This window comes from Anguilla anguilla, chromosome 18 (genome assembly GCF_013347855.1).
Source record: "Anguilla anguilla isolate fAngAng1 chromosome 18, fAngAng1.pri, whole genome shotgun sequence".
NCBI classification, from domain to species: domain Eukaryota; kingdom Metazoa; phylum Chordata; class Actinopteri; order Anguilliformes; family Anguillidae; genus Anguilla; species Anguilla anguilla.
In genome coordinates this window covers 5,801,810-5,826,522 of record NC_049218.1, presented here as the reverse complement: position 1 = coordinate 5,826,522, position 24,713 = coordinate 5,801,810, and the positions used below count along the sequence as shown (strand labels likewise).

At 48.7% G+C, this 24,713-nt stretch overlaps 2 protein-coding genes across 2 annotated transcripts in view; one reads left to right on the top strand and one right to left on the bottom strand.

Moving 5' to 3' along the window:
* The window catches only part of LOC118218030 (glutamate dehydrogenase, mitochondrial-like), a 24,953-nt gene extending 15,951 nt beyond the window's left edge, over positions 1-9,002 (bottom strand). The window contains exons 1-4 of the mRNA XM_035400366.1: positions 8,403-9,002; positions 2,496-2,576; positions 2,166-2,221; positions 1,286-1,349 (exon numbers count right to left, since the gene is read on the bottom strand). Of these exons, the coding sequence (XP_035256257.1) occupies positions 1,286-1,349; positions 2,166-2,221; positions 2,496-2,576; positions 8,403-8,802 (601 nt within the window). The 5' untranslated portion in view covers positions 8,803-9,002. The remainder of the gene's footprint in view (positions 1-1,285; positions 1,350-2,165; positions 2,222-2,495; positions 2,577-8,402) is intronic.
* On the top strand, positions 8,636-24,713 carry shld2 (shieldin complex subunit 2). Its single transcript, XM_035400365.1, has 9 exons — positions 8,636-8,773; positions 17,939-19,508; positions 20,037-20,144; positions 20,535-20,729; positions 21,278-21,424; positions 21,831-22,037; positions 22,467-22,704; positions 23,609-23,724; positions 24,040-24,713. The coding sequence occupies exons 2-9, from the start codon at positions 18,041-18,043 to the stop codon at positions 24,204-24,206; spliced, it is 2,646 nt and encodes an 881-aa protein (XP_035256256.1). The 5' UTR covers positions 8,636-8,773; positions 17,939-18,040; the 3' UTR covers positions 24,207-24,713.

Genomic DNA, 24,713 nt, shown 5'->3' with positions numbered 1-24,713 from the left:
TCCGCACCACGCACACACACTGCTACTCTGCACACGCTCTCCAGCACTGCACTTACACCCGCACCACGCAAACACACTGCTACTCTGCACACGCTCTCCAACACTGAACCTGCACTTACACCCGCACCACACAAACACACTGCTACTCTGCACACGCTCTCCAGCACTGCACTTACACCCGCACCACGCAAACACACTGCTACTCTGCACACGCTCTCCAACACTGAACCTGCACTTACACCCGCACCACACAAACACACTGCTACTCTGCACACGCTCTCCAGCACTGCACTTACACCCGCACCACGCAAACACACTGCTACTCTGCACACGCTCTCCAACACTGAACCTGCACTTACACCCGCACCACACAAACACACTGCTACTCCGCACACGCTCTCCAACACTGCACCTGCACTTACACCCGCACCACGCAAACACACTGCTACTCCGCACACGCTCTCCAACACTGCACCTGCACTTACACCCGCACCACGCAAACACACTGCTACTCTGCACACGCTCTCCAACACTGCACCTGCACCACACAAACACACTGCTACTCTGCACACGCTCTCTAACACTGCACCTGCACCACACAAACACACTGCTACTCTGCACACGCTCTCTAACACTGCACCTGCACTTACAGCCAGCAGCACGCTCACTCAGACCAGCCAAACAGAATGCCTGCCATCGCCTAGTAAAGCACTGAATCAAAGGGATTGGCTCTCAGGTATTGGCTCTCAGGCTCTAAAGTCTCCATTTTAGACTGGCATTGACCTGCATGCCTTCATCCCAAATCAAATCAGCGACAGCGAACCTCAGACCGGGACACTGGGACCTGTCACCTGCTCCATCAGGAAAGGGAGGCGCTGGAGACGAGGAACGAGCAGGGCCTTCAGTGAATTGCTCCATTGTGTTTAGGAACAAAGGCTTCAACATTTCTAAGCGCAAATAGCAAAAAGGCAAACAGTTTTGAAACGTGAACCAAATGAGCGACACATTTAGACGCAGATAATAATGGGGTGCAGATTCTGTTTTTGGCAGAAGGCTGTTGAGTAATTGCAGCTCAAGCACTGCAATGCCTTAGTGTCAGATTGCAACTGATACAATTATTTACCTGCCGGCCATTGGTAGTGCTCATTAATGCCTTTTCTCAAGTTTCCTCAACACATGCTTATGTTTACAAGCTCCTCCAATCAGATGCAAGCTTCCTTGCATACATTAATGCCACAGAGCTTTGAACCCCAGTGGCCTCCACAAAAGAAAAGCACAAACATACCAATAAATCCCTTCTTGGCCAGCTCGATAGTTAATCTTCTCGTGATCTTTTCCAGCTCATTGTCCTGTGTGGGTAAGAAGAGGCTCATTAGACAAACATTTTTTTTAAACCAATCAGAGCAACAGGAGCATAGGGGGGGAGGGCACACGCATCAATCTTCCTCTTTGGCTGATATTCAGCCGTGGGGGGGTAAGGGCCAAAAATGTGCAGATGCCAAACAGGGGGGGGGAGGCCACTCACAGTGAAGCTAAACGAACGCTTGCTCACTTTTACTGTGGAAGCCTTCAGAGAGGAAGTGGAGCGCAACTCCAGGAAGTCTGGACCGAGCCGCGCGCGTTTTTTCCAAAAGCGTGCCAGAGGATCTGCCAGCCATGGGCATGCCAGCTGACAGCTCAGCCCGTCTCTTGCCAAAACTGATGCCAATCGGTGAGGGATGACAACCAGTAACGGGCATATCGCATGTGACAGGAGGTTGGGTGCAAACTTGGCCATTAACAAATTTCTGGGCACAACAGCTATGGAGAACTATGGGGAAATTATAATGGTTTTAATCCATGAGAAACGATCCTTTCCTCCACTACATTCAACACCCATGTTTTTCATATGATACTGGACTGTGTTCTGGCAAATGAAGTATTACAGGGTGAAACTCTCCACATGCCTACCTGAATGTCATGGTCTAAAGTAAAAAAAATAAAAAATAAAAAGTTTTGTGTTACTATCTTCACCAAGTGGGGAAAAAACAAATTAAAAATCCACTCTGAAGACTCGCGCACAATCATGGGGCAGGATGAACAATGCTAGGAAGGGGGGAAAGACTGATTTGGGGGAAGAGAAGGATGAAAGCCTGCATTTAATAACGCAGCGTTACGATACTTACAGAGTAATGCTTGGGGTTGATTTTCACTCCGGCCTTGGCTCCACCGAACGGTACATCTGGAAGAGCGAAATGAAGCGTGTGAGAGGCCACTATAGCAGAGTAAATAACTTTACTGTTCAAAACGCCATGAAAAAGTACTGTGTTGCCTTCCCGTACAGAAGGCCGAAGTCAAAGCCTGAGTGTAATTATAACACAATTTTGGATTCCGAAGGATGCCGGTAGCCATTTTAGAAACGCCGACTGACCTCTGACTGGCCCTCGTCGGTACAGGCACCCTGACGTGGTGCTGGGATGTGTAGTTTTTAGAACCGCAGCTCCAGCGACACTCACCCACGACAGCACACTTGTAGGTCATCAGGGAGGCCAGGGCCTTCACCTCGTCCTCACACACGTCTGTGCTGTACCGGATACCTGGAACGGGGACAAAAAAGACGATTAAAGTTTTATACAAAAACTACGGCAAGCAGCCAGCCCTCTTAGCAGACACACAAATCTGAAATAAGGAAAGAAAAGGCAAGCACAGATGCCTTTGAAACTAAAAACTGAACATTAAAACAAGGGAAAATAACATCAAGACAATTTAAGTAGTGAGAAAAGCTTTGCATACAAGTACCCCAGCAACCTCAAAATCTATGAAGTGCCATTCAGTAGCAGCCATTTCAGTCATACAATGTAAATTTCATACAATGCTCCCTTGCGATCGCCATTCGCTAAAGTTTTTTGAAATGCATTTGGAGGCACCGGGTCTGCGCTGGAACAGAACACAGGGCTCCAGCGCAGAGGCACATCAGGGCACATGGTCCTCCCAGAGCCATGCAGGGCCCCAATCACATTCAGAGTCCGCTTCGCGCGTCTGTTTGGTCTGGCCAGGATCACCTACAACACTGCCCTTCACGCTGAAAGCTGCTACAGCCGTGAGCGAGAGCCTTTCAGATCACAATCTCAAAGGAGCGCAGGTGCCAAACGTCATTCACCGACTGGAGTGGCACCGAGACAAACGCTTTGAAACGGCAGGACTCAAACCGCCTGATCGTCGCGGTTCATTGCCAGGTCACCGGCAGAATCGCCCGCGTCACGGGCCCCGTCCCGGCGAACGCGGGGAGCTGCCGCTCAAGTTACGCGCGCCGCAGCCGTGGATCGGGAACGGCAGGCAGGCTTCGGGGAGGTCCGACTTGAACTCTGTAAACAACTTGTACATTAATGTAATGTAATGTAATGTAACTTCCAGGAAGCCATTTAACACGCCATCGGCGAAATGACAGGGGAAGCCCAAAGACCAGAGGGCCCAGCCTTCCTCTCTTCAAACCTCTGTAGGGCGAATGAGAACAGCCATGCCCTGCGCATCAAAAATAACAGAACTCGTATATCCTGCTTGTGGTTTGCAGGTGACAGTTGCAGAGAGCATTCCCGGATTGGGAGTTGGGCCTGTCATGCACAGCTCCCCCGGTCCATGGGAAGGCCGAATCATCTTCATCTGGGGCGGCATAGCTCAGGAGGTAATACCGATTGTCTGGCAGTCGGAGGGTTGCCGGTTCAAACCCCGCCCTGGGCATGTCGAAGTGTCCTTGAGCAAGACACCTAACCCCTAACTGCTCTGGCGAATGAGAGGCATCAATTGTAAAGCGCTTTGGATAAAAGCGCTACATAAATGCAGTCCATTTACCATTTACCACCTTCACTGCACTAGGCATCGTGGTTACGCTCGCTGAGATATCAGTCAGCTCCTCCCACAGCGAACGGGATCCGAGCGTTCTGAACGCCAGACGTCGGGAAGCCCGAAGACGGCGAGCTCCCGAGACGGCCCGGGAAAGGGAGCGCGCTTCCGCTACGCGCCGGGAACACCGCAGCCAGTCACCTGAACGCCGAAAGCGGCCGGGAAGAGGGCGGAGAACACCCCCGTCTCCATGGCGACCGATCAGGAACATGGCCAGACCGCCCAAACCCACACAGTAGGTGTGGCGATCCAAGTAACCACAGGAGCAGTGGGAGGAAATGTCAGCCTCGCCTTCGGGTCCCTCCCAGTCACGTTCTATTATTTAACATTACACCACCATTACCCTAATGGAAATATAACATTGGACTGACCCAAAAAAATATTAATATATCACGCAATATCAGACATCCCGCTCTGATTAGAGATCACACTACATCAAAAGGAAAATTGTACTGAAAAGCATTATTCCAGGAGGAAATTTTAAAGAATAAGTGTGCAGCTTTATCTTGGGACTTCACAATGCGTGAAAAATGATCACACGAAACCAGCATACAGCCAAAGTGTGCCTTTCAAACACGAATGACGAACCCTCAAACAAGTAAACAAAACCTGGCTCCAGCCGAGACAGCCAGACTCCACGGAACACAAGGCCTCAGTCGTTACTGTACTGTGTGAGCGCCTGTTTAAAAAACACAAAATGGTTGCAGCTGCGTGTGGACTGAAAACTCCACTTCTGAGAGAGAGAGAGAGAATTTCTGTGAGCATAAGCCAGAGCCCGCCCCCCCCCCCGCGTGATGACTCACCCTCCCAGCTATTCAAACCCCAGGTCTGGGTCTGCTTTCTAAAAGGACGATGATTTGGTGGAAAGCGGGTGTGGCCTTTTCCACCACCCCGACGTTTGCAGGTCTCTCTTGGCTAGCAGGGTGGGCACTGCTGCTGCTGCTTTGTACCATAACTAGGAAGAGAGGCAGGCACTACTTTCAGCACAAGGGTTTAAAACTTCCACATTAAGGACTACATAACACTATGAATGTGGTTCCTAATGCCAAAGAACTACACCGGTGATAGAATATTTTCTCTGGTGAAAAAGCGCTATGGCAATGTGTAAAGAGGCTGTACAGAAGACAGAATCACCAACTACAAGGGTAAAATATAGCTCAGGTTTTAGAACTGCACTGCTTAAGACTCACAAAAAGTTGCTTTATAAACAGTGTGAGCTGTACAAACAGTGGGATTTTATTTACCTGCGACAGGAATATTACATTCAACCCTCCAGATGTCATTCACTATCATTAAGTGGTGAGATCCATGCTAGATATGGACCATCTGCTGCGGACATATTCCATCCTGGACAAAGCAGCTTGCGGTGACATCATAACAGTAGCGCTGCGTTCAGAGGGCACCCCGTGCCCCTCTGCCATGACCGAAATAAAGCATGACAAAACACTACCCCCCATACAAGGATACGCAACCCCCCCCCCCCCCCAGATACTGCCACTCACTGGATGCCAGGAAAACAAACAAGACCAGTGGCTGGATGAGGCAGCAGTTGTGCCATGGAAGGCCTGTCAAGGGCAGCCACACAGGGTTTATAACCGAGCAGCACCTTCGAACGGGCTCAGAGGACCCAACACACCGAGGGGAAACGCTTCCATTCTGCACTCCAGAAGAATCAGGAGCAGATCAGCTCTTTCCTGCATCTGAAGTGTTCACTGAGGCGCAAGAAATCATGTTCCATGAAAGTTATGCAATAAACACCAAAACCTCCAGTACAAACATCACAAATTTGTTTCTTTCAGGATTTAAAAAATAAAATAAGATAAAACTTTTTAAATCTCACTGAAAAAAGGCTTCTTTTCATAGTATCTGTTTCACTGATTCTTTAGCTCTTTAAACATAACTATTACTAACTGATAATCATGGCACAGCCAGTGTGCTTGGCAAAATAAAATCCACCATTCTGCCATAAATCACACCTGGAGAGGAGCTGTCACCTGCAGCGAGGCAATATTAACCACAGGTCAACAAACTTCAGACCAGTTCCTGAGCTCCACCCTCCTTCTCCATGGTAACCAAACGCAGAGCGCGCGGACGCTTCGACGTGTGAGGGAGACGGACCCCTCCGGACCGGGGGGGGAGGGGGGCGGGTGGGCAGGGGACTTCACGCTGCAGAACTGCTGTGGACTACTGCAGGAAGGCTACCCAATCAGCGCTTCACTAGATCACGGTCGCCAAAAGACAGCACTCTCCACAGATCCCACGGGGACGGTCGACACGCGCAGCCACAGCTGCCCTGTAACATTCCATTCACAAATACACTGTTACAGCAGGGGGAAAACTACTGCAGCTGAACCACCACATGGGACAATAGGTGGAACAGCCATTTTGTTCTGAAACTAATGTTTAGAACAAAAGTACTTTTATAAGATTGTACGTTTTTGTGTGTAATTTCAAGGATAGGAATACTAATCATTAAAAATTCTCTGAAATATGCAAAAGCATTTTTCCAGGCATCTAAACAAACCGTTTCAAACGTTTAGCCCAGCTGTAAACTCGATTCAAGACACCTCCACTTCTAGCTGCATGTCAGGTGCATGGCAGACTAATGTCCTCTTCCCATACAACAGAGCACGCGTTCCATTTCCCAGCAGCCACTGCTCTCGCCAAGCCAATCAGACCCCTGAAACTCTACTCCATTTCACTACAGATCATCTGCACTAACCAGAAGTTCATCTCAGTCTTAACACTGAAATCTTTATCTCTATCATTGACGAATCTCTTGATCCTGGTTCGTGAGTTACTGTGAATAGCCTATATACTGTACAAAATGGGGTGTGGCTGAGGACAAAACATGAAAGCTGGCACTGAAACACTTGATGCCACCAGACTGTCTCATTCCACACAAACACCCTTTCAGCACTCAGTTATTAAAATGGCATTAAGACAAGAACGTGCCATATCCTCCTATTAAAGCCAATCTGGACAAAAGTCAGGGAAACCACAAAAGTCATGCAAACCAAGTGCTGTGCTGTTCTGGTTTTGCTGCAACAACTGTTCAAGACAAAGGGTGTGTACATAACGATTTTTGCAGCCCTACCTAGCCCTACCTATGCAGAGCAAGGCAGGAGCAAAGCAGTCGCCCATCTGGTTTGTACATACACCATCTTTGGTCGAGCCAAGTCCATTTAAGACAAAAAGAAACTTAATGTGTGCTGTTGGTGAAGCTCAAACATTTAGAGCGGATATAAGCAAGATTCTTTTAGTAAAATAATTATAAACATTTCTCAATAGGAAAGCCTGTTTGCTATGATACAGCAAGAATTAGTCTAAATACACCCGAACAAGCACTCGAAAAGTCACTTCAATAAACTAAGCTAACCATTTCCCACAGAGGCTGGAAAATGGTCCAATGGCCATGCCAGAACGGCGCAAACACACTCACACACACACAAATACATTTAATTCGCATTAATGAGGGAAAACAACATTTTTATCTGGGGCTATGTTTGTTTCAAGTGCCTAAAACTGTCCCTGGAGGTTGCATGTTCCAATCCCGTCTGGAAAGCTGGCTGTTGTGTTATATCAAGGGCACGAGTTCCAAAAAAATTGGTTTTCACTATTTATCAGCATACCACATATGCATGATGCACGTAAACAACATAATGCAAAGGAACTGGATTGTCTGCATTCCTAAAAATAAAGTAAAGAACATTACAGAAACAAGAACGTTTCATTTTATGTTTACTTTTAAGGTTTGGCCAAATTTGAGCAAATTCGCTTCAAACGACCTCGACCACTTGTACCGTGTGGCTGAGTACAAAGTTGCAAGCTGGCTATGATACATGCAATAAAAAGTTGATTATAACGCCGACTACGAATGAACACGGCTGCCTAGCTAGCCAATACACGGTGGGTCTCTCGATTTATATTTCTGGGGGGAAATCAACGTTGACTTACTCAATGTCATTAGCAAAGTTAGATAGTTAGACTGCTAACGTAGAAGTTTGGCGTTAAAGGTCAACATATAACTTTTAACAACTAGTAATCTGTTTAAGCCAGCTAACCCTTGATAATTTCCAGAGGTCTAAAAGAGGTCCAAAGAGATCTAACGTTAACGGTAGCTAACAAACATACATTAGCCAATTTTACATAGCTAGCTCGCGCTGACTTTTCTGGACTGACTGGCCAAGTCACTGTAGCTGACGGTAATCATGGTAGAAAACTTAAGCCAAATTTATATCAGGCGTTTTAGTGAGTCCAGCTAAATGTAACGGTAACTATTAAGCAAAATGGAAAGTTTTTTTCCGCTGCTCCAAGTAGCATCTAGCTAGCCAGTCATAACGATAAAAGTGGACGGACTAAACGGTTTGCTAATAGTTTCTCCAAAGTTGCAACAGCCCGGCGAATATGCTAGCCAGCTAGCAGTCTCCAAAGAAGAACCTCCCCCGCCCCTAAAGCTATGTCATCACAGCCCACCATATCGCTTACTGCTCGGGCCAAGACCGGGCGCTGGGCTTGCTTACCTCCTTTGCATGGGGTCCTGTGTTGGCTGTGCTGGGCACGATACGCCTCTATTACTTCCCACTCGCCGTTATCTCGTTTGATGGGAAACGACAGGCTCAAAACGTGGTTACATGGCTTGATAATCTTGAGAATTCCTCGGACGCGGTGCCTTTTCTGCTCCGGCGTTTCCCTGTTCTTCAGGTCTTGAACCAGTTTGTCTTCGACAATGCTGGCGCCACGGTCAAAGAAACCTTCCACCATTCTGAAGAAGTTCGGATCCTCGTCTCCAACGGCTTCGCTGTAGTGACGAACCCGCATCAGAGACGCTGAAACTGGGAGAGCGGAGTCGACACATCCCGAGGCCAAAGCACCAACGTTACCTGCTCCGCGAGTGAGTAACTCCCCAAGATACCTGTACATTTTGACAAAGATGAGGGCGAACTGGCGCTGTGTTTTAAAATAAGTACGGGTGATAATATGGACTAGGGAAAAGAAAAACGAGACAACAACTCCTCCTCACTTTGGACCGTCCAGCATCTAACTGACAGCGTTCATACCGTCCCTCCTAGCTTTAAAAGGCAGGCGTGCGGTTCATTCCGAGTACTCAGGGGGAGGGCTGTGTACAGCGCGGTGTCGTATGAAGAAGCTGAAATAATGCGCGCGCACGTGCACTTTCCGTTTTTATTTAAAAACGTTTCAAATTTTTCAAAATTTAACAGGGCAGAACGCGGCAGGCTTTTTCATGCAAAAACTCTACACTTTATAGAATATGCATTTATATTTTAGTATACATGTTAAGTTTAATTCAAAATTTAAAAAATCTAACTTATGATCCAATGTATCTGGTTGCTCATGGATGGATGTTAATGCAGTTAATATAGTTTGTATTTGGCATTCAGTTAAAGTATAAGAAATTGTATGCCATAGTCATGACATGCTTTACTGATTTACAATCAGAAGAGACTATTAACCTCTGACCTTAAGGCAATTCTATTCAGTAGGTTAAACTTCAAGGGTGATGTCTCATAGTTCTCAAAACTGTGTTCAGTAATGAGTTACATTAAGTCAAATCTTGGAAACTTTGTAATTTCTGGACATTAACCACTGACATAACCAAATTACGTTTATACATTAACTGCAAGATATTCTTTCTTCTTAGAGTAATCAACTTACACAGAAGTTCTCTACCAGTTTACTTTTTTTCCAATCAGGGTACCTAGGATACAATTGAAAAATACATTTTGCCCTGGATTAACTACAGCCACCGCCTTATTGAGGTCTGTTTACAAAAATCAGTGTTTGAAGGTTCATGTTCTCAATAGTTGTCAACCATGCTGAGGGCTCTCCATTTAGTAAGGTGAACTTAGATGAATGTAGCACCAGTGCCCACAGTACCCTAATAATACCATAATATCTTATATTTTTTTACTAACGAGTACACATGGTATTAGTATTAGTTTATGCCTTATTGTTGTTAACTTTAAAAATACATATTTGGGTGCTGTCATATCCAAACATGTCCAGATAAAGTGATCAGCTGAGGAAGTTTAGAAAATGGATCTTGGCATCACAGTTTAAAACTCCAAAATATTCCTAGTTTAATTTATCATCACAGCCAAGACACTGCAAGTAATCTAGCTACACCTAATTGGTTACATTATGCATACAAGACTCTTTTGTATGTTCTCTTCAGGAGAACAATCTTTGAAAGTGATGCTCTAGGGAGATTAAATGCTCAGATGTGACGTTAGATGTGAGCTACGTCTACTTGCAGTCAGTTTGAGCTGATTGTTGTGAGACTAAAGTTGGCTTGTACCAGAGAAAAATACTGATGCTGTGGAGGAATGTTTCTGCATGCGTGCACGCGCCTCGGCGCTTGTTTTCCTTATGCTTCGCGTGCCCGCTTCCTCCCGAAGGCGTGTCGGAGGATGGGCTAGGGACAAGAGATGAACAGTGAAAGGACTGGGAGTCGGATAGCATCGCGACTAGACAGCAAGCTTCCTAGTTTCAATTCACGAATACACACCTGGAAGCCACTGATGTACACCGGGTTACGTATTTATGATTCTGAAGTTATTAGTTAAAACCTGTATTTCGTGAAATAGTGTGTGATGATCAAGTTAAGTTGTTTTTCAGTTACTCATGGTATTAATAATAAACCAGATCAGTTCATTTGCAAGCGTGTTTTAAAAAGTAAACGTATACAATCATTAACTGTTCCTCTGTAAAGACACTGTGAAAGTTAGCGATTTCTCCGTAATTGGCCGTTTATTTTACGTTTAAATTTAATCCATTAAGCAGATAATATGAAAATGATCACTTTGAATGTAATGCATTACAACATGGTCTATTAACACTTTAAATTACTGTACTGGTTAGGTACAGGGCAGTACAGCTTCTGCAATACTAGTCTCGTGTCAAAGTGCTGCTGCTAAGCAGGTGTGGGTTTGGTTAGTTCTTGGATAGGAGATCTCTGATAAGTTAGTGCTGGTAAAGATGTTGGTGTGCCAGTAGGAGGCGCTCTTCCACCTCTCCTATATAAGAAGTGCAATGTCTGAGCTTGGGGGAGGGACCCTGTGCTGTCCTTAAGATGAAACGTAAAACCTGATGTCCTGATTTACTCTGCGAATTAAGGATCCTATGGCACTTTTTAAGAGAGTAGGGGTGTTGATGCTGCTCTCTAGGTTAAATTCCCACAAAACTTCTATATATCTATATCTGGCTACCTAATCACCCCTTGTATGTGAATGGGTGCCTTGAATTGATTATATAATGAGTCATAAATAAGTATTATTATTTATATTGCATATTTCAGCCTGAGGAACACAGGCGCTTGCCACACTCTGACACAGACAGTTGGTGCTAGGACTCCAGGTTTGAACAGAGTTCTACTCCCGGCTCTCAGTTGGATGTTTCTGTGGGAGGTGCCATGTCAGGAACACCGATCAATAAGCACTACTGTATGTCCCTCTGCAGTATTTCCCCAAACCCCATGTAGAAGAGCGCAGTCTGCTCGTAAACGTGGGACACACTAATTAGAGCTTGTGAACAACGGAGACACTTTAGAACAGACAATATCGCTGGGTGAAAATAGCATTGGGGAGCGACCATTCAGTGTTGTAATATAAAAGTTACCTCCGATTTGTCATGGACCGGTCACACAGTGTGCAGAGCTTTTGATTAAGTCTTTTCTATTGCTGATTAGCTCCAGCAGGATCAAGATGAATTTAGATTTCTATCTAGTGCAGGTGATTAAAAATTAGTTCTTGTTTTACTCTGTGGATGTTAGTCATGGAACATACTGGATGCGTTTCAAAATTGTTCAGTGTTCCCGAAGGCAACCTGCTCACTCCAGGTGATAATGATCTCTCTCTCTGTCTCTCTCTCTCTCACACACACACACACTTCCTCTCTCTCTCTCTCTCTCTCTCTCTCTCACACACACACACACACACACACTTCCTCTCTCTCTCTCTCTCTCTCTCTCTCGTTTTCACAGTCTCAGGGCTGAGATTTAGCACTGTGACTCTTTCACTCCGCCTCTCCCTCCCTTTCTAGCTGCCTTTCCTGCTCCATTGTCTCCCCACAGATTTGCTCTTCCTTTTTGCTGCAATCAGCAGTGCAAACACAGAAGCCTAAAGAGACACAGAGAGAGGGATCTTCACGTATCGATTTAATGTCACCCCTTTAATTAAAGGGACTATCTTCGTAATCATTTTCCTTTTGTGCTTTAGAATGATTCTTTCACACACAGTAAGGAACTCATGTTTTAAAGTTTGGTACATACATAGTACTATGGCAGTTGTATCTGTTTCGTGCCACAGAGCACTTTTAAGCTGAGAGACCAGCGTGCTCTCTTTGTTCCTCATACTCTTCAGTATTACACTCCTCTTCTCTCTTGGAGAGGGACAGGGTGTTGCCAGTGGGCGCACAAAGCGAAATCCTAGGTGAACGGAGACAGGACGCAATGTTCCACAGGGAAGCAATTCACGGTCCTGGATGCTAAACGGAAACAGTGTGGGGTTAAGACAGCTGGAAGGGCTTGTCACGCAGTCCGGGGCTGTCAGTTTCACAGTGCGAGGTGTGAGTCTCTCCCTGCCGAACACGTTTAGAGTAATGCCTCACCCAACCATCTACACGGCACACAGAGGTTCTTGTTTGTGACTGGAAAAAACCCAGGGAAATTTTTTTCTTGTTCCTTGTAAGGGTCAGTTACTGCATGTGTGTGTGTGTGTATGTGTGTGAGGCAGGTGTGTCCAGCTAAATCTGTTTGTTTTTTTGTTCTTAGAGACTTGCTATTTTCGCTTTCCCAAAACACTAATTCAAACGAATAGCAATTTTGTGTGACAGCTGTCAGGGTGATGTCACATAATGTGTCAGAGAAAAAACAGCTTTAGGTGCCTTTATTATGTCGTTCTGATACAGTCATAAAGGTGACAGTCATGCGGTCATATCGTGGTGTGTTTGTTCCTCATCTAGCTGGAGGAGGGCACACCTGTACAGAGCATTCATAACTTGATTTCATTAATGAAAATAGGCCTGAGCAAAGTGGAAGTCCATGGCTGAGATAACACGGGGGGAGGCGAGCTTGTAGGGTAACCCCTTATGTGGGGTAACCCTGACCTCAGAGACATTCTGATCCTATCTGTGAATGAGGGCATCGTGTCACAGCAGTGGAGTCTCCTCTCGTCACACTGAGGAGCTTTCAGGGGCCCGCGTTCCGCCCCCTGCTGGCCCGGAGCCAACGTGCGGCTGAGCACCGATCCTCATCGCCAAGCTCATTTCCGCATTCCTACAGTCTCAGACCCAGAGCTGCAGAGCTCTCTCTGTGCTGTACCACATTCTGGCCTGTAGGAGGCCGACGGGCCAGGGAAGACGGCTTCTTGAGGGTGCAGAACCCAGGCCCAGGCTTACAGCCAATCAGTGCAGACCCAGGCCCCCAGCCAATCAATGTAGACCCAGGCCCCCAGCCAATCAATGTAGACCCAGGCCCCCAGCCAATCAATGTAGTCCCAGGCCCAGGCTCCCAGCCAATCAGTGTAGACCCAGGCCCAGGCTCCCAGCCAATCACCTGATGTCTACACACACAGCTAGCCCTTCTGAGCCCTGCCAAGGCGACCCAGAGTCAGCAAGGATAGAGCTGATAAGCGGCATCCTCCTGGGGGCCCAGTACAGACAGTCCTGCTCATGGTGAGAAATCCTCTAATTATTAGCTAGAGCGTGTCCCCTGGATGCTGCTGACAGGAAGTGGGCAGGTCTGGGACACACACACACACACACACACACTCCCACACTCTGGGTTCTCTTTACACTCTGGCTCTCTTCCCTTTTATAGACAGTCGATACCCAGAGTAAATGTTATCCAAAGGTTTTGTGCTGTTAGCATCACTTCGACACTGATACAGTTTTAAAGGACTGTCTGGTTGCATCTGGACGTCTGTGCTTCAAGATGCTAGAACGAGATGTCTTTGCTTTTATTTTTAACCCACTGTAATGCTTGGAGACTAAATGTGTCTTCAACGGCAGTTGACTTGTGAGGTAGAATCAGAGCAGTGCTTCATATAGATACCCCACCTCCAGGCTCGTATCACTGCATGTTTTGATACTGTAATTATTTGGAGATTAGTGTAGCGACTTTATTGAGAATATTTTAGCAATGTTGTAGTGCTTTTATTGCACGCTGGAGCCGAACTGTCAATCACAGAGGAAAAGCGACAGCCTCGGTTTGTGATTCCATACCAGTTGCATTCACTTTTTCAGCGTTACAGAATAGAATAATTTTCAGATGTGTATATGTTCATTGTAATGTGTGTTTTGTCAGTTGTCATGGCGACCATGCACCTCTTGAGTCTTCCCCAGGAAGTGTACCATGAAGCGTTTGGTGTTTTTTGTGGCCATTGCCCAACCGGCGCGGCGCAGGTCACCGTCTCTGCAGCGTTAATACATTATCCACCGCAGAGAGATTTCCTATCCGAGCGCCATCGCTTCCTTCCCCCGCCGCGGTTCGCCTGCGTTTGCTCTATCCTGCCGTGTGCAAGCCGCGCGGAGGACACATGATCCGTTATTTTTGGCAAGAGTTAAAAATACTGGGCTGAGGATGCTGGGAAATTTCTACCTGTTGTCACGTCAGCGAGTCCCCTGTTTGCGTGGGCCAGCTGTAGTCTCATTCTACAAGGCGCATTTTAGAGCAAACGTGCCCTCTGTGACCTCTGGAGGAGCACTTAAATTTTTGTAACGTATATAACAGTGATTTTTTTTTATAACCCTCTGATTCAGAAAACCTCAGACTGGACACAGTCAATACTGCATCTACATTCGCACGCAGAGGCTATTCTGTTATTTGCTACAGTGAATGAGTTCATCTACGTAAGGAAAATTTCTCCTTGTGATGCAAACCTTTTTCTGGAATTTTCCAATGTTCGACACTCTGAACACCCTGGTGTTTGTTTACTGTTGTACATTATACACCTGGCAGTTTGTGCCACTGCAGGTATTAACGTTGGTAGGGAAGTCTGATTTCACAGCTTCATAAAGAGCACTCAGTGCAGCCATCTGTGCAGTCATGAGTCCTTTGTGCTGTCTGCGCATACTGACACTGGCCTGTGCAGTCACATCCTATCTGCTGTCTGCGCATACTGACACTGCCCTGCGCAGTCACATCCTATCTGCGCATACTGGCACTGCCCTGCGCAGTCACATCCTATCTGCTGTCTGCGCATACTGACACTGCCCTATGCAGCCACATACCCCCCCCCCCCCCTCAAGTGGCCCCTCCCTCACTTTCTCCACACACACGCCCCTCCCCCCCTCCAATTCCGGCTCCTGGTTTCCCAGCAATAGTGCTGTAATCAATCAGGGTCAGGTTTCAGACTGCGCTGCCAGTTCATTGGCTCGTGTGCTGACAACACCCACTGTCTGGAGGGGGAGGAGTTACGGTGGGAGTGACGCATTACGCTGCATTTTTTTTAATACTAGGAACAGGCGGTCAAGTACAGGAAACGCAGAGGCTTTGAGAGCACTTTTACAAAATTGTTTCAACTGTTATTCCCACCTCCTCCAGGAACGTGAGCACTGTTCAGCTGTGGTTGTGTGAAACGTGTGGAACTGTACAGTTTGTGCATAAGCGTGTGACTAACTGAGCCTGTGGTTCTCAAATTTTTATCAGCTATAAGGCACACCTTACCCTGCACATACCGTCCTGTACAGGCTTCACATTTGCAAAAACCCACCAAATTATTTTCACATAAAAAAGGCAAGGAAAAAACATTTGTACTACTTTATCAGTTTCATTTTGTTTTTGTGTGGAAAGAGAATTTTGAGATTCTGTATTGGTGAAGCTAAATTATAATCATCATGATTTTCTAATATTTTTGTATTTGAAAGTGTATGCTGCATGGAAAAACACACGGTATCTTCCATGTTTTAAATGGCTAACTAACTATAACAGTATTTCTTAAACACAAACATTCAAAGGACATCTGGTTGTGTCACAAAGCATGCCCGTGTTTCCCAGAAGGCTGTGCGAGCTAACAGCCGTTCTGTCACAGCTGGCTCTAAACCAGTACATGGCTTTTTTTTTTACACAGCTATCAGGTAGTAGTGTAAAGATTACACTCATAAACATTAGATTAAGCTACCGTTTCAATGCATGCGCAATACATGTGATTCGATGCTATTAATAGTATAACAAAAATGGCATTCGGATATTATAGATCATTTTTGAAGTGTCTAAGAAAAATGTATTTGTGTCACGTCAGGCTTGGAGTTCTGCCTTTTGGCCCAGACAGCCGCTAGGCAGCATTGTTTGGCTCTTTGAGCACGTCCCGTCATTTATTTTTGGCAGACTGTGGAGTAAATGTCTTTCGCCGTCCTTGCCTTCCATCAAGGTGAACCGGAGTGCCTGGGTCCCCCTTTGTGGTTCCTCAGCTGTCAGTCAACTTCGGGAAGCGTGTGCGGAAAGGTTTGGCTGTAGACAAGGGGGGGGGGTGGGGGGGTGGAGGTGAAGGTGAAGGTGAAGGTGGAGGTGGTGGTGGTGGGGGGTGGGGCCATGTTGCTGAGCAGGTAGACCTGACAGACTCGGTGAATGATGTTCAGAGCAGGGACAGCCCCAGGGCTCACCACAGGAACAACTGCCATGCATGTGAGAGAGGGAAAAAAACACACTGACTGGACTGGAGATCCATCACGCTGTGGCTGAGGCTGGACGACACTGCCCTCTGCTGGCCAGTTGACACATTACCTAAGTAAATAGAATTCCTCCCTTCCCCCCATACACACTTTATTATGGTAGAGGCAACTGCTCTTTTCAGAAAGCCTGTCTTTATTGTTCACAAAAGCAAGAATATATTTATGGAGTGTTTTTTTTTGTTTTTTTTTTGGCCACGGTCGAAAGAAAGAAATGTCAACTGTATGTGCAGGGATGCATTATTCAGTCCAGCCCCATGCTGAGGCAGTGACGTAGTCGACCTCCTGTCGTTTCTCAGATGCACAGTCAGCCCGTGCAGATAACAAGCTGTTATTACCACAGCCCATTATTTTGCTCCCCCTGTGTTCATCTGGGGGGAGTGCTGGTATCATTAACCTGTCAGTGCATAGCTATGGTTCTGAAATACATTTATAAGATACATTTCAGGGCTGTTACACAGCAAGTGCCTGCCTTATTTTACAGAAATGGCTGCAGTGTTCTTTTTTTTTTTTTCCCAGAGGGCAGAAGTCCCCCCCCCCCTCCAGAATTTTATGTAGTGTTTCGCTGTCTTTCAGTCCATGTGCAGTTATTAAGACAGGGATCATTAATTGCAAACCATGAGCAGGCCAGGACACCACCAAATTCTGACAAAGCTTTCAGGCCGTGTGGTAGTCCAAATGTAAAGTAAGTACATATTACATTTATGTCAACAATTTTATTTTCTGAGTATGCTCTCTGTTTATTCTTTGACTCTGTACATATCTGCGATTGGGGCCAGTTGAGGTATTGGTGCCACAGGTACTTTACATTCTGTCAGCTAAGGGTAGCTGGGAGGACCTTTTTTGAATGCTAAGGACCTGCTTAGCTGGTTATGGAGAACTGAGGATCACTTGTTTCCCAGCTGCCCTAAAGCTGAGGTACGGTGCAGCGACTTTCTTAATCCGGACTTTTGAGGATTTTTGTCAGGCTTTTACGTGTCAGTCTTCTGCCTGTTATTGCCCCCTGCTGGTCAGTCAGTGGAATTTGGGGGGATTCTGAGTGGTTTGATGACCCCTCTCACAGACCCATCTGACTCATCACAACCAAACCTGTAACCCAGGAAACAGTAGCAGTCTCTCAGTGGAATGTGTCCACGCTTTTGTAAAGGTTGTTTACTCGGGGGTTGTGCTCGCCTGTTTCCACGAAACGCTCCAGATATCTCACCTTCAAGATCGCGTTAGATATAAAGCTAAGATCATAACTGCAGTGCAAACTACAAATTCAAATTCAACGTGATCGCACTGGGATAAGATTTGTGCTCATGATCACACGGTGTGACCTTGGTGTGGCAGATTCCTGAACCGCACCCTAACAGACTTGTTTTGTTCACAGATTCCACCTGGCAGAGATTTGAAAGACGGCGCAGGAGAGGAGATCATCCCAGCTCGGCTCAGGTGTCAGACTCGGCTTCCAGGAAGTGTCTGCAGTCCTGAGATGGACAAGCCGAAGATTCACGTCTTCCTAGGGGCCCCGACTCTCCCCCTCAAAACGGCTCCTAGCGGCGAGCCGGGCTGCGCTCGGTGGGAGACACTGGACCTGTGTTTGAAGGGCGTGCGGTTGCAGCCCAAGGGGAAAGGGCACGGGGCTCAGGGAAGTGACATCAGCGCCGTGGGCGGGGCCTCAGACGAGCAGGGCGGGGCCGACAAAGCCGCGCTCGCCAAGGAAGGCCCGGACAGACCGAACATCGACCCGGTCGCGGTTCCGGACAAAGACGCCCCCGTTTCTGGGAACGCTGAGGGGGAACGGGAGAGAATTTCGCAGCCTGACCTAGACCCGGAGGAGAGGGACTTCCCCCCAAAAAAGCGGAGCGCCGTAGACGAGCAGGACCCGTGCCCCGAGGCCGTGAGGGAGTACCTGGACAGCTGCTTTCGGGCCCCTGGGCCCGGGACGGGGGCGGAGCCCGTGGGAGGGGAGGCCCCGCCCCGCCTGTCCCTGGAGGCGGAGTTTCTGAGCGCCTGGACCACCAGCCAGGCGCTGCTGCTGAAGGGGAGGCGGGGCCTGCCGGCGGGGTCCAGCCCGCAGGGGGCCGGGGCTCCTCCTACTCCTCCTACACCCCAAAACCGTGTGCCTGCGGGGTCAGGGAGCTCCCCCGAGCTGTACAGCCCCACCAGCAGCCCTCGGGGGGCGCAGGAGAGCTCGCAGGAGCTCTTTCACACCCTCAGCGAGAGGCAGGCGGAGGGGGGCGTGGTCCTGGAGGCCACGCCCGAGGGGGTCCTCTGTTCACAAGGCAGCCCCAGCGCCAGCCCCAGCAGAAAGCCTGCAGAGGAGGCGGAGTCACTGTGGGCCAGCCCCAGACCGGGCCCCTCCCTACGGACCTCTCCCAGACCCGGTCCCTCCCTACAGACCTCTCCCAGACCGGGCCCCTCCCTGCGGACCTCTCCCAGACCCGGCCCCTCTTCACGGACCTCTCCCAGACCGGACCCCTCCCTACGGACCTCTCCCAGACCGGACCCCTCCTTACGGACCTCTCCCAGACCGGACCCCTCCTTACGGACCTCTCCCAGACCGGGCCCCTCCCTGCGGACCTCTCCCAGACCGGGCCCCTCCCTGCGGACTTCTCCCACACCCCCCTCTGCCAAAAAGAGCAGGGTGTCCCCCACTGGGGCTAAGACTCGGGGGGGACAGACAGGGGGGGCCTGTGTCCCGCCCCAGTCCGGACCCACCACCCTCCTGGGCAGGTGCGTGGCCAGAGGGGTGCGCTACTCCCTCCTGGTGGCCGTGGTGTACCCCTGCCACCTGAAAGAGATCAAAGTGAAGTCCGGAACGTGGGCGGGCTCCACTGTTCCCCTGGCAACCATCGTGGTCACCGACCAATCGGGTGTCGATATGAAGGTTGTCCTCTGGAGGACTGCGGCATTCTGGGCCCTGACGGTGTACCCAGGAGATTTGCTGCTTATTACAGGTAAGGACAGGCTACACACACTTATGCAACTTGTTCTTGAGTTTTAAATATTACTGTGGGTCAATAGTAAATACAGCATACCTGATTTCATTGAAATCATTAAAAACAAAACTTTCTCCTTAATTGTTAAAAGCTAACAAAACCAAAATTAAGATTCAGTTGATATTTGTGCAGACTTGGATTTCCAGTGTAGGTCACCACACATTAAAAGCTGCATCAGCTTTGCCTGGTTGCCTTTATACAGAAAAGAGGAACCAACAGCTCCAACAGCTGAGCTGTGTTTTCTCAGCTGTAGTCCCATACATGGTAACAGAAACTCATAAATCCCCAGTATGCCTATAATAGCGACTGAAATCGCTCAGTCTCACACTGTTGAAAGCTGAGTGACTTCCCTGAGCTTTGAGTCTAGAGGAGGGGGAAGAGACGGTCACGGTTCTGGATTTCATGCGTCGGCTGCTTTTTGTGTAAAGCGTTCGACGGTCGGCTCCCCCGCTGCTCTGTCCAAAGTCTCTCTGCTGCGTCCGACAGGCGTGACGCTGAACGAGGACAAGTGGAGAGGGGAGGTGGTGCTGCAGTCCTCCTACGCCAGCAGGCTGCTCAACCTAGGCCAGCTCACTGCCGCCCTCCCGCCACCAGGTGGGGCTGTGGAGCCACCGTAACACTTCACACTGCACATACACATACTTTATGACCATCGTTTTTCTGAACAAGCCTGATTTGTATGTTCTCTTGGACATTTGTGTGGACCTGAAATATTTAACTTGCATTTTTTTGAAAGTGAGTATTGTTTTCTGCACATTACCATGTGAAGAAATTCTGTAAAAATTCTAATTTTATCAGTGCACAAAGGAACAAAATTAGCTTTTATGGTAAACTTTCAGGTTATAGCTTTATAAAATAAGAGGCAAGAGCTTAATGTCCAGCCCTAATAGCAGTTCTAGACAGCAGCGATAGTACACCTTTGCGAATCTTGTTTTTATAATGTGCCGTATTGTGTAATATTTGCTGGTGTTTTGGGGTCCTCAGTCCCACAGAATGTGAATGGCCGGGCTGTGAAGGAGTTGTGGGGTCACCTGTGTAAGAAGCGCCCCCTGCTGGTGTCGCTCCCTCGTCGCACGGTCCAGGACCCCCACGCCATCCCGTATGTCCGCCTCAGAGTTCTGAAGCCTGACACACTGGTCCATGTCCTAGTGAGGGTCACACACAGCACCATGGTTACAGGTGGGCCCCGCCCCAAAATCCCTCCTCCTCTGTGTATCCATATAGGGCACGCCCAGACATGCACACACACACACACACATATATCACGCCTACAAAACTGTCTTGTACAATATGCACATGCAGGCATGCACGCATACACACACACGCAAACGCACGCACACACACACACACACAGCCATGTCTTACCCACACAATGGTGCACAGAGCACACATCCCTACCCATGGCTTGTGTGAGCAGCCAACACTAGTGTGTTCAGCTGTTTAGAAAGCAAAATCATCTGGAGTTAGTCCAGTGTCCTGTAGCAATGTTCATATAGTTTCTCTGTTGACACTGTCGTTCGGTACACTGACCTTTCACTCCACACCCGATATCGGGGTTTGAGCTCCAAGTCGGTCCCAGGGGTGACAGCGGTTTGGTGTGCGGTTGCCGTGGAGACGGTCACCCCCGGTTACAGCGGCGGCTTGTGGGTCATAGAAACCGGCAGGGCCCAGCAGTGACAGCTGCGGTGTTTTTTGTTATTTTTGGTGACGTGGTGTTTACCCCCTAGCCTGGCGGGACGAGGCGGAGAGCTGCTCCAGGGCAGGGGGGGTGCAGAAAGCCGTGCTGAGCGTGGAGCAGGAGGACGGCCACCAGGGGGCGCTGGTGCTGTGGGGGTCGGCCATGGCCTGGCTGCAGCGGATCCGCAGGAACCAAGGTGAGGCCCAGAGGCCCTGGACCATCCTGGACCGGACCCTGTCAGGCTGTAGCTGGGCTTTCTTTGGTATCGTGGGTTTTTGCTGTTACCATGGTACCTTACCAGTGCTCCCTTTCAGTACTGGTAGATGTACTGACTGGAAACAGGATACAGAATTTTCTGCAAGCCCACCACATTCGGAGACTGCAGTTCCTTCCCGAAATGTTCTGAGGTGCCACTGTAAACCAACGGCCGCTACGTCGTTCAGCCAGATTTTTCCGTATCGCTGAGCTGGTTTACAGCACACGCAGGGGCAGAAATGAGAGCGCTGCCCTGACTGTATTGGACAGGGCTTGCGGGCCTGTGTACACGTCGCGTGTGTGTGCGAAAGCCGACCTGTGTCACCTGTCCCCTGTCCCCCCCCCAGGTGCAGTGTGGGAGTTCCGGGTCCTCCTGGTGAAGCGAAACGTGGCCACGGGGCGCCTGGAACTGCACTCCACGCCGTGGGGGTCCTGCGAGCCCCTCTTCCCCGACGACAGGAGGGCGGTGGAGTTTCACGACCGGGCCCAATCGAAACCTCCGCCCGCCAGCTTAGAGCTAGACCTGGCAACCCTGCTGTCCCAGAAGTATTCAGGTTAAAAAAAAAAACTAAATTTTTACTGAGTCAGACTGAGCTCCATTATAACAATAGAAGGATTTCAGAGAAACAAAGGGCTGTTCTTCTTGGAAGAAACATCAGTAACCATGAATAAAAGTGAGGTGGGTGTGTCTAAAGCTAATTAAGGCCGTGCACCCTATGCATAACAGTGTTTACCCACTGCAGGCTCCATTGTCCCCTATATTTAGCATTAAGGACATATAAATGGGCAATATCTGATACACCATGTCCTGTTTGAGGATGCAAATCCACACATGATTCCGGTAAACTAGCCCTGAGTTTACCCAGGCTCGGTGTTCTTGTGAAATCTTGGAAATTCACGCAGTTTGGCGTCCGCCATGTCTAATCTGACCCGGGGGGGCGGTCCATGAAGTGAACCCGACGCTGTGTCCCTGTGTCCGTCAGGTGACGTGGAGTTCAAAGGGCAGATCGTGGCCTTCCAGTTTCAGGGCACCTCCTCCCAGAATGCCTCGCCGCCGATGAACGGGGACACGCCCTCGCGGAAGATTCTGGAGGCGGTGTCCGGCGACGTCACCTTCAACGGCTGCGGGCGGTGTGGCGCCGAGCTCGAAGCGGACGACAACGGGATCTACCGGCCCTGCTACCCCTGCCTGCCGCGGACCAGCGTCCGCCGCTACTACAGGTCAGCCAGAAAACAGCCTCCCTCCGACGAGCTGCCGACAAAACCTCACTTCCCTTCCCGCACCGTAGCGTCGTCTGTTTCACTTTCCATCCCCTTCTCTATCAGCTCAGTCCGTCTTAAATGAAAAAAATTCACCCAGAGTTACTGTGCTTGTAACTCAAGAGGTTACAGGTTCAGTTTCCACGTAGCACAACTGCTGTTGTACCCTGGAGCGAGGTGCTTAACCTGAACTGCTTCGGTATTATATCCTGCTGTTTAAAATGGATGCTGTGCAGAAGTGCGAATGAACAGCTGAGCTGCCTGCCGTCAGTGTTGTGTAGGAGTGCAGATTCTGCACCGGCAGACTGCAGGAATCGCTCTTGTATGGTGGAAAAGGGGGAGGTTCTATGACACTTCGTCTCCCGCGGCAACGCTACAGCTAATTACACCGCCAGCCTGTGAGGCCACTGTCCAATCAACACTGGCATGGTCACATTCTAGAGCCCGGCGACAGGGCTGAACATCAGTATTCAGAGGTTTTAGTGTGTATGTGCCGGAGGCTGCCTGTCTGTCTGTCTGTCTGCCTGTCTGTCTGCCTGCCTGCCTGTCTCTGTCTGTCTGTCTGACTGCCTGTCTGTCCTGTTTGCTGTACCAGGCCAGCTGTGCTAATGGAGGCTGTCTGTCTGACTGCCTGTCTGTCTGTCTGTCTGTCTGACTGCCTGTCTGTCCTGTTTGCTGTACCAGGCCAGCTGTGCTAATGGAGGCTGTCTGCCTGTCTGCCTGCCTGCCTGTCTGTCTGTCTGTCTGACTGCCTGTCTGTCTGTCTGTCTGTCTGCTTGTCTGTCTGACTGTCTGTCTGTCTGTCTGTCTGACTGCCTGCCTGCCTGTCTGTCTGTCTGTCTGTCTGTCCTGTTTGCTGTACCAGGCCAGCTGTGCTAACGGTGAGGGACGGGAGCAGCGAGGTCTGCGTTCAGGTTCCGTCTTCCCTTGTGCAGAAGATCCTGCTGAACACTTCCCCGGACAAACTGAGCAAGACGGTCGGTAAGGAACCGGCCCCACGTTTCCGTACTCCAGAGAGACTAAAGGCCCACAATGCATCAGGCGCTATGCTGAAAATACTGACCAATGAGAATCAGGATCAGAACCATTAAAGGACCAAACTGACATTATAATCCGTTTAAATTAGAATTCACCTTTCAAGAAACCCAAGGACACAGAACCACACAGATTAAAACAGAATAAAGCAAAAAAATACAGAAAATGAAATTAATTTTGAAAGTGCATTTTAGGGGAGTTTCCACTGAATTTCCAGCGTTTTATTTTTAAATCTCAGTATTTGACCTTTCGCTCCTTCAGCTCCCTCCTCTGACGTGCGATTCGCCCAGGTGGTGGCCGCCCGGCTTCGGGCTCTGCTCTCCATCCCCCGGGACACCTTCCTGCTGACCGTGTCCAGCCACTTCCTGTGCGACGAGAACAGCGTCCCCACAGCCCAGGACTTCCTTCTGCTGGACATCCGACCTTGATCGGCCCCGCCCTCAAGGGGGGGGGGGGACAACGGCCGGCCAATCAGAACCCGTCTCCACCCAGACTCCTCAGACTCTGCCGCCGTGCTGTGAAACAGTGCATCTGACCGTGTTTCATTTACAGCTGTGTCTAAACTCAGAAACTGCCTGTCTTCATGGAAAACCCAGGTAAAACATTTAAATTGGAATTTTTGAAACTGGGTGTTGAGTAACAAGCATTTTTGCATGTGTGTCTTAATTCATGTCGGGTTTCTCTGACAGCTGTTTGCAAGCCATGTGTGACCAAAAGCAGATACATGTACCATATATTTAAAGCGCAGCTAGATGGGGCAAGAACTGTTTTGTGAAGGTCGTAACTGTTAGCCTGATACAACAGTGTACCAACATGGTTTTGGATGTCTGTAAATATGCCAGCTGTAAATTATGATAATTGTTTTTATGAAGATATGTCATCTGTTTAAGGTTGTAAATAAACCACTGTTTTGAAATAAAAGATTATTTTGATTA

Coding starts and splice junctions, on each gene's coding strand:
- shld2 (XM_035400365.1), top strand. CDS start 18,041: ATGGACAAGCCGAAGATTCACGTCTTCCTAGGGGCCCCGACTCTCCCC. Junction 21,425..21,830: donor GCGGATCCGCAGGAACCAAG/GTGAGGCCCAGA, acceptor TCCCCCCCCCAG/GTGCAGTGTGGGAGTTCCGG. Junction 23,725..24,039: donor CAAACTGAGCAAGACGGTCG/GTAAGGAACCGG, acceptor TCGCTCCTTCAG/CTCCCTCCTCTGACGTGCGA.